General features: G+C 44.6%; 1 protein-coding gene across 1 annotated transcript in view; it reads left to right on the top strand.

Moving 5' to 3' along the window:
• Window positions 1-1,241: 1,241 nt before the first annotated feature.
• The window catches only part of acaca (acetyl-CoA carboxylase alpha), a 50,582-nt gene continuing 37,376 nt past the window's right edge, over window positions 1,242-14,447 (top strand). Inside the window, exons 1-18 of the mRNA XM_042093346.1 lie at window positions 1,242-1,487; window positions 3,468-3,726; window positions 6,752-6,884; window positions 7,010-7,148; window positions 7,493-7,602; window positions 7,730-7,811; window positions 8,078-8,176; window positions 8,357-8,463; window positions 8,556-8,666; window positions 9,010-9,219; window positions 9,519-9,689; window positions 10,995-11,156; window positions 11,680-11,843; window positions 12,053-12,203; window positions 12,290-12,393; window positions 12,496-12,723; window positions 13,193-13,343; window positions 14,273-14,407. Coding sequence (XP_041949280.1) covers window positions 3,497-3,726; window positions 6,752-6,884; window positions 7,010-7,148; window positions 7,493-7,602; window positions 7,730-7,811; window positions 8,078-8,176; window positions 8,357-8,463; window positions 8,556-8,666; window positions 9,010-9,219; window positions 9,519-9,689; window positions 10,995-11,156; window positions 11,680-11,843; window positions 12,053-12,203; window positions 12,290-12,393; window positions 12,496-12,723; window positions 13,193-13,343; window positions 14,273-14,407 — 2,487 coding nt within the window. The 5' untranslated portion in view covers window positions 1,242-1,487; window positions 3,468-3,496. The remainder of the gene's footprint in view (window positions 1,488-3,467; window positions 3,727-6,751; window positions 6,885-7,009; window positions 7,149-7,492; window positions 7,603-7,729; window positions 7,812-8,077; window positions 8,177-8,356; window positions 8,464-8,555; window positions 8,667-9,009; window positions 9,220-9,518; window positions 9,690-10,994; window positions 11,157-11,679; window positions 11,844-12,052; window positions 12,204-12,289; window positions 12,394-12,495; window positions 12,724-13,192; window positions 13,344-14,272; window positions 14,408-14,447) is intronic.

Here is a 14,447-nt window from a genome sequence, read left to right as displayed (position 1 = left end):
ATGATAAAACTCAACTTTATAATTTCAAGCAAATTATTTTGCGGACCCCTTGGCTATGGGTCACGGATGCAAGGGGTCCCCGGACCCCACTTTGAGAACCACTGCTCTAGAATATACTAGAGGTGTACTGTATTTTATCCTTCATGCTAACTGAACAAATTTCCAAGTCTACCTAATAAAATATCTCCATTTTCAGAATGTTTAATATAGGCTAGCGCAAGAGAGTGAGTGGACTACTACTGAGTAAACCAGTTTTCTTCTTGCATACTGTGGTGTAATATCATATTTCACCACCAGGGAGCGAAATATCATCATATACTTCATCAGCAACAATGTAGTCATGAAATGTGAACTTACCATAAGCAAAGTCTTCATAGAGTTTCTGTGCCATAGCCCTGTGATTTGGTTGTAAACACAGATGGACATGTCTGTAGTATGAATGGCATAGCCTAACATAGACATAATCTACTGCTAGAAATATCTTTGTGTGGTCAAAAAGTTATTGTAGGCCTATAGGCTACCACAAGCTGTACTAGTTAACTTAACAATGTGCTTAGAAATGTAATCGACCCTTCAATGAATCCAAGTTAAACAAACGGTTTCTAAAAGTAGTCTATGCATCAGAGTGTCTGTGGCTATGTTGACAAATAGCCAAAGCCAAGCCAGAGCCAAGGCCTAAAGTTCAATTTGGGTGAAATGATGGGAGTAGGTTTGTTTGTCTTCTATGGTCTGATATCAGGTTGCATCATGAGGTTATAGGTGAAGTCGGTATACTTTGTGAGGACATCAAAATATGGAGGCCAGCATACAGCTGGAGGGATGATCACCCTGATGACTGACACGACTGTCCCCTGTATCCTCATTTCATATTTTTACTGAGATAGGATATTTATCTTTTTTTGGCTTGCTCCTTTCTATTTAAGAATACTCTTAGATTATATAAAATATATTCATTTTGATTAGGTAGTTAAGAAAAAAGACCGGTTATTCCGCAATGCATTTTACATGATCTGCATTGGAACTGAATGTTGATGACTTTTAAGGTCTGTTACAGTAGGCAATCAGGGCCTTTCCCTCCATAGATTGATGTAATTTTTTTTTTGGATCGTACCATACCATGAGGCCATACCGTGTAAGCATGTGGGATACAACGAGCTTTTCTCTCATTGGGCACACCCTCCCACAGATTCTGTTTGAGGAGACCCGCCCCAGTCACCAACACGAATTGCGATTGGTCTCCGAGCACGGCGTGAGTTGTTGTTAGGGTCGAAGGTGAACGGCCAGAAGTAACCCCTCCTCGCATCACACCACCGTGATGTTGCTGTCAAAGACGCCGTTGTAGCATCCACCTAGGTGCACTTGCCAGTATGATGTGATTGGTCAACACAAGAGGACAAGATGTGTTGGCACAGGGGTTAAATCAAGATCATATCGATACATCTTTGGATATTTACTCTTCAGAATTACTTGCCGATTTCTTTCTCAAGGTAAGATACCATTTGACTTTAAGTTAACATAAAGCTAAACTGATAAACTCATTACCTAGCAATAACTTTAGTTTTGCAGAAGTTAATTTTAACGTTACATCGGCGTGCAGAGTTCGCAATGATGGAGAGACCAGTTAAGGTTTTTATTTGCTAGCGATAACTTGGCTGTCTACCGCTGAATAGTTCGCTGGGCCGGGTAGCATCTAGCTGTGGGTCAGGTAGTTATGCTAATATCTGATAAGGTACCGTTACCTTTAGCCACGGAGAGCTAGGATAACCAGGCTAGGCTAGTTAACGTTGACTCATCCTGATAACGATTCTAGGATAGCAGGTCACGTAAAATGAACTAACGTTACCGTGCTTAGGACACCAAGGTTGGCATCAGCGTTTGGTGTGCTAGAAGCTACAACGTTTACGTTAGCTTGCTATTGCTGGCCTAGAACTAGTTGATTTACGTGAGCTTGTTGACAGTATACTGTACACGAATTCTTATCTCTGTAGCTTCTACACATCATAGCTATCCATTTCGCTGTCGACTTTGGTTAAAAGCATTAACGTTTTGTTTTCTTCAAACTCTGTAAGTTAGAGGATTAGGATAGCTACGTTACGTTAGCTACTTGATCAGTAACGCTACAGGCCAATGATGCTGTAGTCACTTCAAAGCGAGGTAAGGGGCTCACTGTGTTGTTGTTCGTCACACACAACAGCATGGGACTTCTTAAACGTTAACTAACAACAGCACGTTGCCTACCCGCAGCAGGTAACAGACTGCCATCATTTCCATTATCATTCTAGTTTTTCCGGTCAAACGGCCTCTAACTAGGCGTGTCAGGCAGCAAACGTTAGTTTAACCCTGTAATGACACTACGGGTGTGGTGTCACGGTTAGCTTACCGGCTAGGCTGCTAGTTGTACTGTAGTTTGTCTCCAGATGAACATTTGACACGTGGTATACAATTTTCAATTTTAATCAGTTAACGTTTGATACGAAAGGCACTACAGTCACCAGAACTCTTCTTACTTTAACCAAAAGTGACTGCCATAACTTATGCTGTCTACCATATACGTACGTCAGTGTACCAGTGTACAATGACCCTTCACCCCACCCCCAAATGAATACATAAATACACACTCGAAGCATTGATGAATACACATATCGCATGTTCTATGTGTTTTGGATTGTTTAGGGAACTGCAGAATAAGACTCAATTCAATATACATTATTTGGAGAAATGTATACAGTCGCTTCTCACATACCATACACATACAGTCAAATCTTTATTTAATCTTTATTATTTATTAGCAAATCGGTATTTGCTTCATGACCGCGTTCTGTATATTTTTGTACTCTAGTGCAACAAAAGGTGTGCAGACACCTTTCTTTCCCAGTGGGGGAAAAAAGTGAAACAACAAAAGATGAGCCTACCACTATAGTCCTGATGCTAATTCATGTAGTGTCCTCTGAATTTGATGTCGATTTTATGTGACCCAGGAAAGCAAACCGTTAATCAACAATAAATGTCAGGAAATGAGTACATTATTTTTTTCCAATGCAACTTTTTCTGTTTAACATAGGCATTGGTTTGGATTAAAATCCGGGTCAGCTGCTTGCAAGGCAGCAGAACTAACCACTCACCATCTGTGCCGGTACTGTATGTAACAGCATTCTGTTACATACAGTATAGTCAAGGAGATCAGGAATATCTTGAAAATGAAACAAGCCTGTAGTTTCAGTTATGGAATCGGACTGATGGGACTGTCATTTGCACACCAAGGAATGGCACCGTCGTCTGGGACTAATTGCTGTTCTCTAAGAGCAAGAAGCACTTTGCCGTTGGCCAATATTTTTCTTGCACCTGGAAAGGCTTCTTTCACTTAGAGTGTTTAGTGAGTAATTGTGGGACTCTCTCTCTCTCTCTCTCTCTCTCTCTCTCTCTCTCTCTCTCTCTCTCTCTCTCTCTCTCTCTCTCCATACATACAGTCTTTGGGGGCTGCCAGCGTCGATCAGCCATGGCAGAGCAGGAGCGTCCTGCTAAGAAGCCTCCTGCTGCAGCTGTGCTCCACTCCCACTTCATGGTGGGCTCGGTCTCCGAAGAGAACTCTGAGGACGAGATCCTGGGCAAGCTTGACCCCATGGTGGCCGAGGAGAAGGAGCGCTCCCTTTCGCCGTCATCGGTCAGCTCAGACAGCACCTATGAAATGGGCTTCGATGGCGTAGATGGACCTTCTCAGAACCTGAGGTAGGCAATGACCACTGCACCCACCATTGCTTCAGTTTCATAGGCACCAGCCATTATGTTGTCAAACAGAGCTATCCAGGCCATAAGCAGCATGATGTTGCTCCTGGGACCTAGCAGGATTGCACTGTTTGTCTCTGAGTGCTCTGTGCTGTGTTGTTGCTGTGGTGCTGTGTTTTTTCTGAAGACTGGCTGGTAGAGGACAAGGGGTTCATCTGGGTTCATCCTAGCTCCTCTCTCTGCCATGCGTGAAAGGGCTGCTGTGCTGCCTGCTCCTATTGCCACACTATTGCTACACAGAGGCTGCTTGTGCTGGAGAACACAGCGATGCTGTCACCATGCCAACTCTCCCTTTTCTTTCCCATTCTGCTGCGTTTCAGACTGGCTAGTAGTGAAGGATGAAGAGCAGGCTGTGGATGTGTGTGGGTCCTGTGTTCGTTGTGCCTTTTATTTGTTTTACTCTCATGCCATAATGTTTGGTTTAGATAAAATCATTTATGTAGAAACCTGGTTTTGTGAGCCAATAAGACTTTGATTTGTAGAGGTGAGGTGGGTAAAGTCTTTGTCCAATTGGAATCAACCAATTTATTTCCAAATCAGACTTGGAATAGATGTCATTGATCTCAGACTTGTGTGAACAAGGCCAAGGTCAGAACTTTCAGAAATGTTTCCAAATGTTTCCATTGTAAAACCTAATCTTTTCTTTTTTTATATCAGTCACAATGGATTTTTTACAAAAACTCAAGAATTACTTGTGTTCATTCATTTGAACTTCCACGAATCCCCTAATATGACTATGATAATTGATTGATCTTATTGCCAGTGTTGTTGTTGTTGTTGCTGCTCCTTATTTAGCCCTGTGTATTTCAGTTAGCCTGGTGGCAGCTGCTATGGCTAGGACCGCATACCCTGCTGTAGGCGGTGGGAGGAGTTGCCCAGTTATGTTCAGACAAGCTCTGACAAAAACAATGCGCGTCCCTCTTCCCTCTTTCTCCTTTCCCCTTCGGCATTGTAGAGTAGAGGGGGCCCCCTTAATTTACGGATGCAGGGACAGGTCCCCATGTGCGAGGCCACGTGTGCTGCTATTGTTCAGTACCATCACCCTATCGGAACACACAGTCTCAGGTCAGCTCACAGGGTGTAGCCAAACGGGAACAGAAACAGAGAGGCACGCCCCCATTAAACACAGGAATGCCTTCCCATAATCACCCTGCTTCCCGCCTCACAGAACACTAAACAGGTCCTTTGCTGCCAACAGACCATACTCTAGAACAGAACTCTAGAACAGAGGTTCTGGACCTTTTTGGGGCTAAGGCGCACCAAAGGTCAAACCAAAATGCCAAGGCACACCAACTTATGGTTACTGATTATGATGTATGTCACACACATTATTATAGGTTACGCGATAAGCATATGCTCACATGATGTTGACTTAGGCTACAGATTTCTTACACGGCTATTAGGCAACCTTATAACAACCACTAGCCTGGGAATACCCATGTGTTTGGCAAATTTGGGATTTGCTCTTCAGGTCCATCTGGCCATGAGGTCATTGAAGCCCATTTCCAATGTCCCTAAAACACAGGCATGCAAATACAATCACAAATCAGGCATGAACGTGTATTTCTTTGCAATTGAGCAAACAACTGCATTTACAACCTTCATTTAGGAGATTGCTACGCTTCTGAAACAATTTGGGGAAGAGTTAAATGCACCAATTTATGATTTCACTGCTAGTTATGGCCCTGCAGGAATTCGTAAGTCAGTGAATCTTTTCCAGACCCACTCTCAATTACAATTCAGAAGGTCTGTGTGCTACCAGACTACTTTATAACTATGAGCCTGTATAAAGACGCATTTGGTTCCTCAAAATTCCACGACACACTGGTTGAGAGCCACTGCTCCTGAATTCAACCCTGTGAAGGATAGACTGTAATGGCTCCCACACACAGCTGCGTGCATCGCGTTGCTGGAGACGCATCCCATTCACTTTAAATGGGCTCATGTGATCCGTTGCCGAACTGAATTGTGGTTCCGTCGCGTCGCGTTTCTCCCGCTGCTCGCATTGAGTTCAGCTGTTGCTGCACCAACAGACGGCACCGGCCAATCAAGCCAATCTACGGACGGCACCAACCAATCACATTACGGTTTTACTTCAAGTCATTTGCATAGCTACCGTCGGGAACACCCACTGGAATACGTTGACGGAACGCAGCTGTGTGTGGGAGCCGTATGCAGTGCATCTTGCCCTCATGCTGACCGGGGTAGCAGGAAACCATGTAGGCTGTAGCCTGTATTTTTGTTTTTGTGCGTGAAAAGACTGCAATCCTGGTGAATGTGAAGTGTTTTCTCATGAGTCAACTGTATTGATTTTTCTCCCAGAAAAAAGGGACCTTATGTCAGGAGCCTAGTCATCGATTGGATGGAAAAAGATGTGACCATTCATTCTCAACACTGAGCTCAAGGCTTACTTTCTTGTGTTTAGTGATTTTACTAAAAGACTTCCAAAAGGAATTCCATTGTTGTTGGCTTTAATGTGATAACATACAGTAGCTACCCGAGTCTACAGCACTGAGTCCCAGTACAGATAACATACAGTTGCTACCTGCATTATCAGCTTGTCTTATCTGGCTTTTGCTAGAGTTTATGATGACTTTGTGGTCTAGAGGTTGAAAAGGGAACTTCTTTTGAGCGTTCTTCAAATAGTAACTTGCTTTCACTGGTCCACGCCATAATATTGCTTCACTATAACAATGGCAGCCATAGAATCTCTTGGTTCATTCCCATAACCTTCCTCCTGCAGGAAAGGATTCTGCTCCCAGTTGCACCATAGAGCTAACAACAGGAACTGACATGAATTCGGTATTGCTTACCATCCCATGATTAATATTGAACTTTTCCTTGACAGTCTGTTAATAGTTGTGAAAAGCTGGCAACTAGTCGATTAATTGTCGCAGCCTTAACTGATGTTAGAGAATGTTGCCAGTGTTTCACAGAGAGTGAAAACTTTTCTCTACTGATTCTACAGGCCAAGCATGTCAGGACTCCACTTGATGAAGCAGGGCAGGGACAGGAGACGTATTGATCTCCAGAGAGACTTCACCGTGGCCTCACCTGCTGAGTTTGTCACTCGCTTTGGGGGCAACAAAGTCATTGAAAAGGTATGAGCTATCTGTGTAAGCCTTATGGCTTCATGCTCAGTTGATTTGAAGTGCACATGGCTCTTTGCATAAATTCTTAGCGCCTGCTAAGTAACTGTAACCATAACCAAATTGATTTATGGCAGGTCCTTATCGCCAATAACGGCATTGCTGCTGTGAAGTGCATGCGCTCCATTCGCCGCTGGGCTTACGAGATGTTCCGGAATGAGCGTGCCATCCGCTTCGTGGTCATGGTTACGCCAGAGGATCTGAAGGCCAACGCTGGTAAGTTTGATCATAGTGTGTGGGGGGCTTGGGTGGTGGAGCTTAGCCGAGTTTTACAGCACTGGCCCTGCTAAACAGCCAACTAATGATCCGGAAAGATCTGCCACAAAGCGAGAGCCCAAATGTGTTTGAACAGCACAGGCTGCTGGAGGTTATGTTGATTTGGGTGTGCTTTGGCTCACCCTAGTCTGAGTTTGTAGCCAAAACAAGTGCCTTGCACAATGGCAGAGGAAGTTTTCACTGTCAGACTGTACCAAACGCTATGAATACTGGGTGTCTGCGATGTTCTATGAGAGAGAGAGATGCGAGACCCTCCTGTTTATCTTTAAATGTCCTGTTTACAGAGTACATCAAGATGGCTGACCACTACGTGCCTGTGCCCGGGGGGACAAACAACAACAATTACGCCAATGTTGAACTCATTTTGGACATTGCCAAACGGATACCTGTCCAGGTACAGTTTTTAGACTGTCAGAGATCCCCATGTGTCTTTTAGTGTTGAGTGTGACTGTGAATATATGACCAAAGTTCCTCATTCTGGCATGTCCCTGTAAGCGTGTCCCTGTGGTCTTCTCTAACAGGCAGTGTGGGCAGGCTGGGGCCATGCGTCTGAGAACCCCAAACTACCAGAGCTGCTGCACAAGAATGGCATCGCCTTCATGGGTCTGTGTTTAATAACAGGGTTTTGCAGTCTCTTTTTGGAACCCACACTTTAATAATTTCCTCTATCTAATAAGGGGAGAAAGTCATTGGAGAAATGTATGAGTCACAGACTTGTACTCTGCAAAGGGCAGCAGTTGAACTTAATTAATAATTGCAATAATAATTGTAATAATCACAATTGAGGAACCTACTTTTTGAGGAACACTCATACAATGTTTATGTGTGAGCCCAATGCCTGACAGAGGGTTGCCTGTTTGTCACCACAGGTCCTCCAAGTCAGGCCATGTGGGCCCTAGGGGATAAGATTGCCTCCTCCATTGTGGCCCAGACTGCAGGCATACCCACCCTGCCCTGGAGTGGATCAGGTCTGTCCTCCATAGTGACATACAGTATAATCAAAGATCCGCTTTAACTCTCTCTGGTATAGTCACAGCAGGCTTCACTTAGCCATACTGACTAGCTATGGCTGAGACTCACATGAGTGAGTGTGTGTGTGTGTGTGTGTGTGTGTGTGTGTGTGTGTTCGTGTGTTCGTGTTCCTTTAGGTCTTACTGTTGAGTGGTCTGAGAGTGACCAGAAGAAGAATATCATCAATGTCCCTCCGGAGTCCTATGAGCTTGGGTGCATCCATGACGTAGAGGCTGGATTAAAGGTACCGGATCCTTCCATGTTCAATACATAGCCATAAATGCTTGATGTGCATAGATTCTTGGTGTATGACTGACGCGTTGATGCACTCGGCAGGCTGCGGAGCAGGTTGGCTACCCCGTCATGATCAAGGCATCAGAGGGAGGTGGAGGAAAGGGTATCCGCAAGGTCAACTGTGCAGACGACTTTCCCAACCTCTTCAGACAAGTGAGTGATTGCTGCAACTGTACCAGTTAAAAAAAACAAGGAAACCAGGGGAGAGAGGGAATGTGGGAATTGGGCCACTGTATCTTTATGTGTAATGATCAATTAGTCAAAAGTCATCTTAACTTCAGAAGATCTTATTAGTTTGTGTGAGAGCCTGGTGTGCTTTATAACAAAAAAGAATAGTGGTTCAGAATGTCATTATTTCTATGCATTTGCTACACATAGTTGCTAGTGTTTCACTCACTTCCTAACTTTAAACATTCTCCATGACTTTGATTTAATCTGAATTATGAGCGTTTTCAGAAAGGGATGTCACTAGCCAACTCTCACCCTCCTCTCCCAGGTTCAGACGGAGGTGCCAGGCTCGCCCATTTTCGTCATGCAGCTGGCGAAGCACGCGCGCCACCTGGAGGTACAGATCCTGGCTGACCAGTACGGCAACGCCATCTCCCTGTTTGGCCGTGACTGCTCGGTCCAGCGGCGGCACCAGAAGATCATCGAGGAGGCCCCGGCAACCATCGCTACCTTGGACATCTTTGAGGATATGGAGAGGGTAGGTCTAGCCACGAGTTGTCCCTCTGTTTTCCTCCGTCTCCTGACAGTTTTTAGTGCAAGATTCAAATACCAGAGGAATTTTAAATCAACGAAATGTAATGACCCGAAATGAAACGGGTTAAATGAGGAGGTAAACAAGGAGATTGAAGGAATGTTGCTTGCTGCTTAATGTATTTAATGTATTGGAATAAAACTTCTTTTACGTTCTATACTTACTGTAATAGAACACTTATTGGAATATGAATGTGACTCAGTTTGTGGTGAGTAGAGTTAAATGAAGGTTGTTTGGCTCCTCAGTGTGCGGTGAAGCTGGCTAAGATGGTGGGCTATGTGAGTGCCGGGACTGTAGAGTACCTCTACAGCCAGGACGGAAGCTTCTACTTCCTGGAGCTCAACCCCCGTCTTCAAGTGGAACACCCCTGTACTGAGATGGTGGCTGACGTCAACCTGCCAGCTGCCCAGCTACAGGTATTAGTGTGTGTGTGTGTGTGTGTGTGTACACTTTAAAAATGGCATATTTTGAATTTCATTTGCATGATAAAGAGGCATATCTGAATGTACTGTATGCCTAAGCTAGCAGCACATTATAAGCTGCACATGCTGCTGTCACATTCAGCTATTGCATCCAGTAATAGAGTTAAAAAACTGAATCAGGCTGTCAATCGGTTTTTTTTTTTTTTTTTTTTTTTTTTCCTGAGCTGTAGCTCTGAAAGAACACCATGTACTCAACATGTGCACATGCGCAGGCTTCACACACACACACACTGCAGCACATCATCACCAGCCCACTGCTCTAATGGTGGGCAGGGATGGATGCAGGCATCCGTGGCCTCATCAGTGGTAATGAGCAGTGTTAGTGTTGTGCAGGGGTCATTATGAAGGAACGCGCTGACCTCCTGGTCCTCCTGAGCCCTTCCCCATGCACCTCCCCACGCCCGTGGTGGTCACGTGGTGTGTATGTATGTAGGTCAGTGGAGTCTCGGCCACAGGCAGACTGTGCTCTTATAGGATAGGGCTGGAATGATGGGCTGTAACTCCCTGGAATGTATGCATGGTGTTGCTATAGGAAGAGAAGCGCAATAGAGTACGGAAGCCATGACGTAGCAGCAATTTCACTGGATCTAAACAAACCAATCTAACCATAGTTGGGACCATAATGGTGGCTTTTTAAAATCTATTTAAATAATTTAACAACATCTCTAAGACGTTAGTATATATTTTGTTTTGATAAGCCGTGAAATATCTAATGGGATTTAGTTTCTTTCTATTACACTTACCAGGGAATCTCCGTTATGTGGCTAAGCTGCTGCCTAGCAGGTAAAACACGTTTAAATGGCTATAACCTACATGTAAAACAATTTATTAGCTAATAATGATGCCACATGTCTACATTCAATGCTATTGATGCCACTTCAAAGGTTTGTTTAGATCCAGTGACACTAGTCATGGAAACAGTACGTCACACTTCGGCACTCGATTGATTGATTGATTGATTAATTAATTAATTAATTAATTAATTAATGAAATAAGATACAAAGCATAAACAAATGATTCGGAAAACTGTTGTTCTTTCTGGGTGTATGAAAATGTCAGTAGTCGGTATGAAAATGTGGTGGAGATTGATCATGAATGACTATATTTTAACTGATTAGGCTTGAAAATGCCATAAATGATAGGAGATGAGGTGGAAGTGGTGGTGAGATTTCAATGCCCTGATTGTGTGTGTGTGTGCGTGTGTGTGTGTGTGTGTGCGTGTGTGTGTGTGCATCTCAGATTGCCATGGGCATCCCTCTGCACCGCATGAAGGACATCCGCATGATGTACGGTGTGCAGCCGTGGGGAGACTCACTCATTGACTTTGAGGGGCTCTTTGCTGCCCCCTCCCCACGAGGACATGTCATTGCAGCTCGCATCACCAGTGAGAACCCAGATGAGGTGTGTTGAAGTCTAGTCACAAAGTCAAAAGTATATTTTGTGTGTGTATGTAATGTATTGAACATTTTCAAAAAATAACATAAATTAATGAAATTAACTGAAAGTAAATTAAAGCAACACCAAAGAGTTTTTCACAGGGTGAACGGCACTTCGGCATTCGCTTCGCGGCCCTCTATCGGCTATAACCGCACTATGTAAGTTTGCCGGATCGGGTAGCGGATCTGTAGTTTGATGGAATGCGACATAAGAAACTACAAATTTGACTGGCATCTGATGTCGCAATACATCGTACTTTTATAAGTCATGCAAAATATTCTACCTTGTCTGTGGACATCGTTATTTGCAAAGCCGGTGCTGGATAAACAAATAGCGTGCGTGCGACAGGGGGAAAGTTCTTTGGTGTTACTTTAAGTACAGTACTGAATGAGATAATCCATCACTTGAATGGACATTGGTATTTAAACCACGAGTGCTCCTGGACTGACCCTACCTTGTGTGTGTGTGTGTGTGTGTTGGGTGCCAGGGCTTTAAGCCCAGCTCGGGCACTGTGCAGGAGCTGAACTTCCGAAGCAACAAGAACGTGTGGGGCTACTTCAGCGTGGCGGCGGCCGGGGGACTGCACGAGTTCGCCGACTCTCAGTTCGGCCACTGCTTCTCTTGGGGCGAAAATCGAGAGGAGGCCATCTCGTGAGTACAAATAGCCCCAATTCTCACTGACCGCAGGCTTTCATGCATCTGATGTAGAGAAAGAGCCCTGTTCCTTGAAAATATGCTGATTATTATTGTCTGTGCAATTTGTTTAGTCGTTTTGCAAAATATTGCAAAATGCTACAAAATACTACTACAAAAAAATGATGTGTTTCTAAATGGCCTCCTCTTGTGGTTTGTCCTCCTAGTAACATGGTGGTGGCTCTGAAGGAGTTGTCCATCAGAGGAGACTTCAGGACCACAGTGGAGTATCTCATCAAGCTGCTTGAGACGGAGAGCTTTCAGCACAACAGCATTGATACCGGCTGGCTAGACCGGCTCATCTCTGAGAAGATGCAGGTGAAGCTCATTGTCCAGCAGCATTGACCGCTAGCTTTCAGAACTGTGTGTGTGATACGGATGCTTCATCGCTGTGTTGTTTGTAGGCTGAGAGGCCTGACACCATGCTGGGGATTGTCAGTGGAGCCCTCCACGTGGCCGATGTCAACTTTAGGAACAGCGTGTCATGCTTCCTGCACTCACTGGAAAGGTACAGGGCTATAGCCTAGATTGATGACCAAGGTTTTTTGTTTATGGTTAATTTTGTCTTTTATTCTCTCTCTCTCTCGTCTCTGTCCGTCTGTCACTACAGGGGTCAGGTGTTGCCTGCCCATACGCTCTTGAACACGGTGGACGTGGAGCTAATCTACGAGGGCATCAAGTACGTGCTGACGGTGACGCGGCAGTCGCCCAACTCCTACGTGGTCATCATGAACAGCTCGTCGGCCGAGGTGGACGTGCACAGGCTCAGCGACGGCGGCCTGCTGCTCTCCTACGACGGGTCCAGCTACACCACCTACATGAAGGAGGAGATTGACAGGTGAGAGACACACACACACACACACACACACACACACACACACACACACAGGTGCAGTTGTCCACCTGGAATCTGAAAAGGGGAAAGTGCTGCGGGAAAGAGATTTTGAGACCTAAACATAGACTTCACTTTTTAATGCTGTCATGGGTTTTATAGTGTCAGTATTTTCTGTACTGATGCTGTTTTTAGGGGCTGTTTGAGGTTTGAGTTCAGCTGTGATGTCAACATGATCAAATAAAAGCTTTAAACTGCGGCTTATGTGGACACAAACTCTTTTTTTTTCTTCTTCTTAGCATTCCGTTTCTTATCAGTTCAAAAAAGAAAATAACAGGAAAATCATCGGTCGAAGAGACCATCATGCATCACTAAGAATTAAATAACCATTGTTCGTTCAGGTCTAGCAGACTGTTCGGTTTTTCCTTCTTCCCAGCCTGTGTCTAAACCAGCCTCTCTGCCTCTTCTTCTCCAGGTACCGCATCACCATCGGCAACAAGACGTGTGTGTTTGAGAAGGAGAATGACCCGTCTCTACTGCGCTCGCCCTCGGCCGGCAAACTCATCCAGTACACTGTGGAGGACGGAGGACATGTGTTCGCTGGCCAGTGCTATGCTGAAATAGAGGTGTGTGTGTGTGTGTGTGTGTGTGTGTGTGTGTGTGTGTGTGTAAATAAGTTCCACTGTAGGGCGGCATGATTTCAGGAAAATGTCTCATTGCAAATTTTCTGACAGACATTGCGATTGCGATTGATTTGCAATATAATTTTTGGGGCACTTTTGATTGGTCAGCAGGCCTGGTGCTTGAGAAGCACAGTACATCTGTTAGGTGAGCTTCCCTGTCTGTCACACAGTGGGTGACATGAATATATATATAATAGTTAAAGGTTGTATCAGCGATTTCAGGCCCAAAAAAGGCCCAAACATAAATGATCACATTCCTCTAATCTTTCCTAACGATCTGCTAGCTGTCTGCCCCATAAGCAGGCCGTCAAAAAAATGTGTCACTGTAGGCACCCTAGGCTCTAAGATCTGTACACAAAAACAATTGCTACCAACAAGGGTTGGCAACCCACTCAAAAGCAAAATAAAGTGTTTCAACCAATAACCGACGAGATGCGCGTTTAGGAGAGTTTTAATTGCACGGGAGGAAGGGGGAGGGAATAGCGAACTAGCTTTCTTTTGTTTGAACATCAACAGAAGTGACGTATCCCCGCTATCGCTGATGCAATCTTTAATAGTCAATATAAAATAGATGTGACTAGATTAATCATTGGAACAAGGTTGTGCTCTGCGCGATCAATTGCAGACTTTGTGATTTAGCTAATTGCATTAGTTTAAATAGCAATTTCAATTAAAAATCTATTGATTGTTCAGCCCTATTCCTCTCAATATTGTGTCGTGTTTTACCTTTATAAAGGGAATCATGTTGGTATCCCTTTACACAGACAATTGTGGCCCTATATGTCCAGTAAAAGAAAGTCTGAAATTCGTGAATGTGACCGTGCCAGAGGTGTCGTGACAGTTGAGATAACCCTGTGTTTGTTTGTGCTCAGGTGATGAAGATGGTGATGACGCTGACCGCGGTGGAGTCTGGCTGTATTCACTACGTGAAGAGAGCTGGTGCGGTCCTGGAGCCTGGCTGTGTCATCGCCAAACTGCAGCTGGACGACCCCAGCAGAGTACAGCAGGTCAGACAGTTTGTTTTCTTCTCCTCTGGACAACAGCTTC

Source organism: Alosa sapidissima, chromosome 5 (assembly GCF_018492685.1).
Source record: "Alosa sapidissima isolate fAloSap1 chromosome 5, fAloSap1.pri, whole genome shotgun sequence".
In the NCBI taxonomy this organism is placed as follows: domain Eukaryota; kingdom Metazoa; phylum Chordata; class Actinopteri; order Clupeiformes; family Clupeidae; genus Alosa; species Alosa sapidissima.
This window is presented reverse-complemented; position numbering and strand designations above follow the sequence as displayed.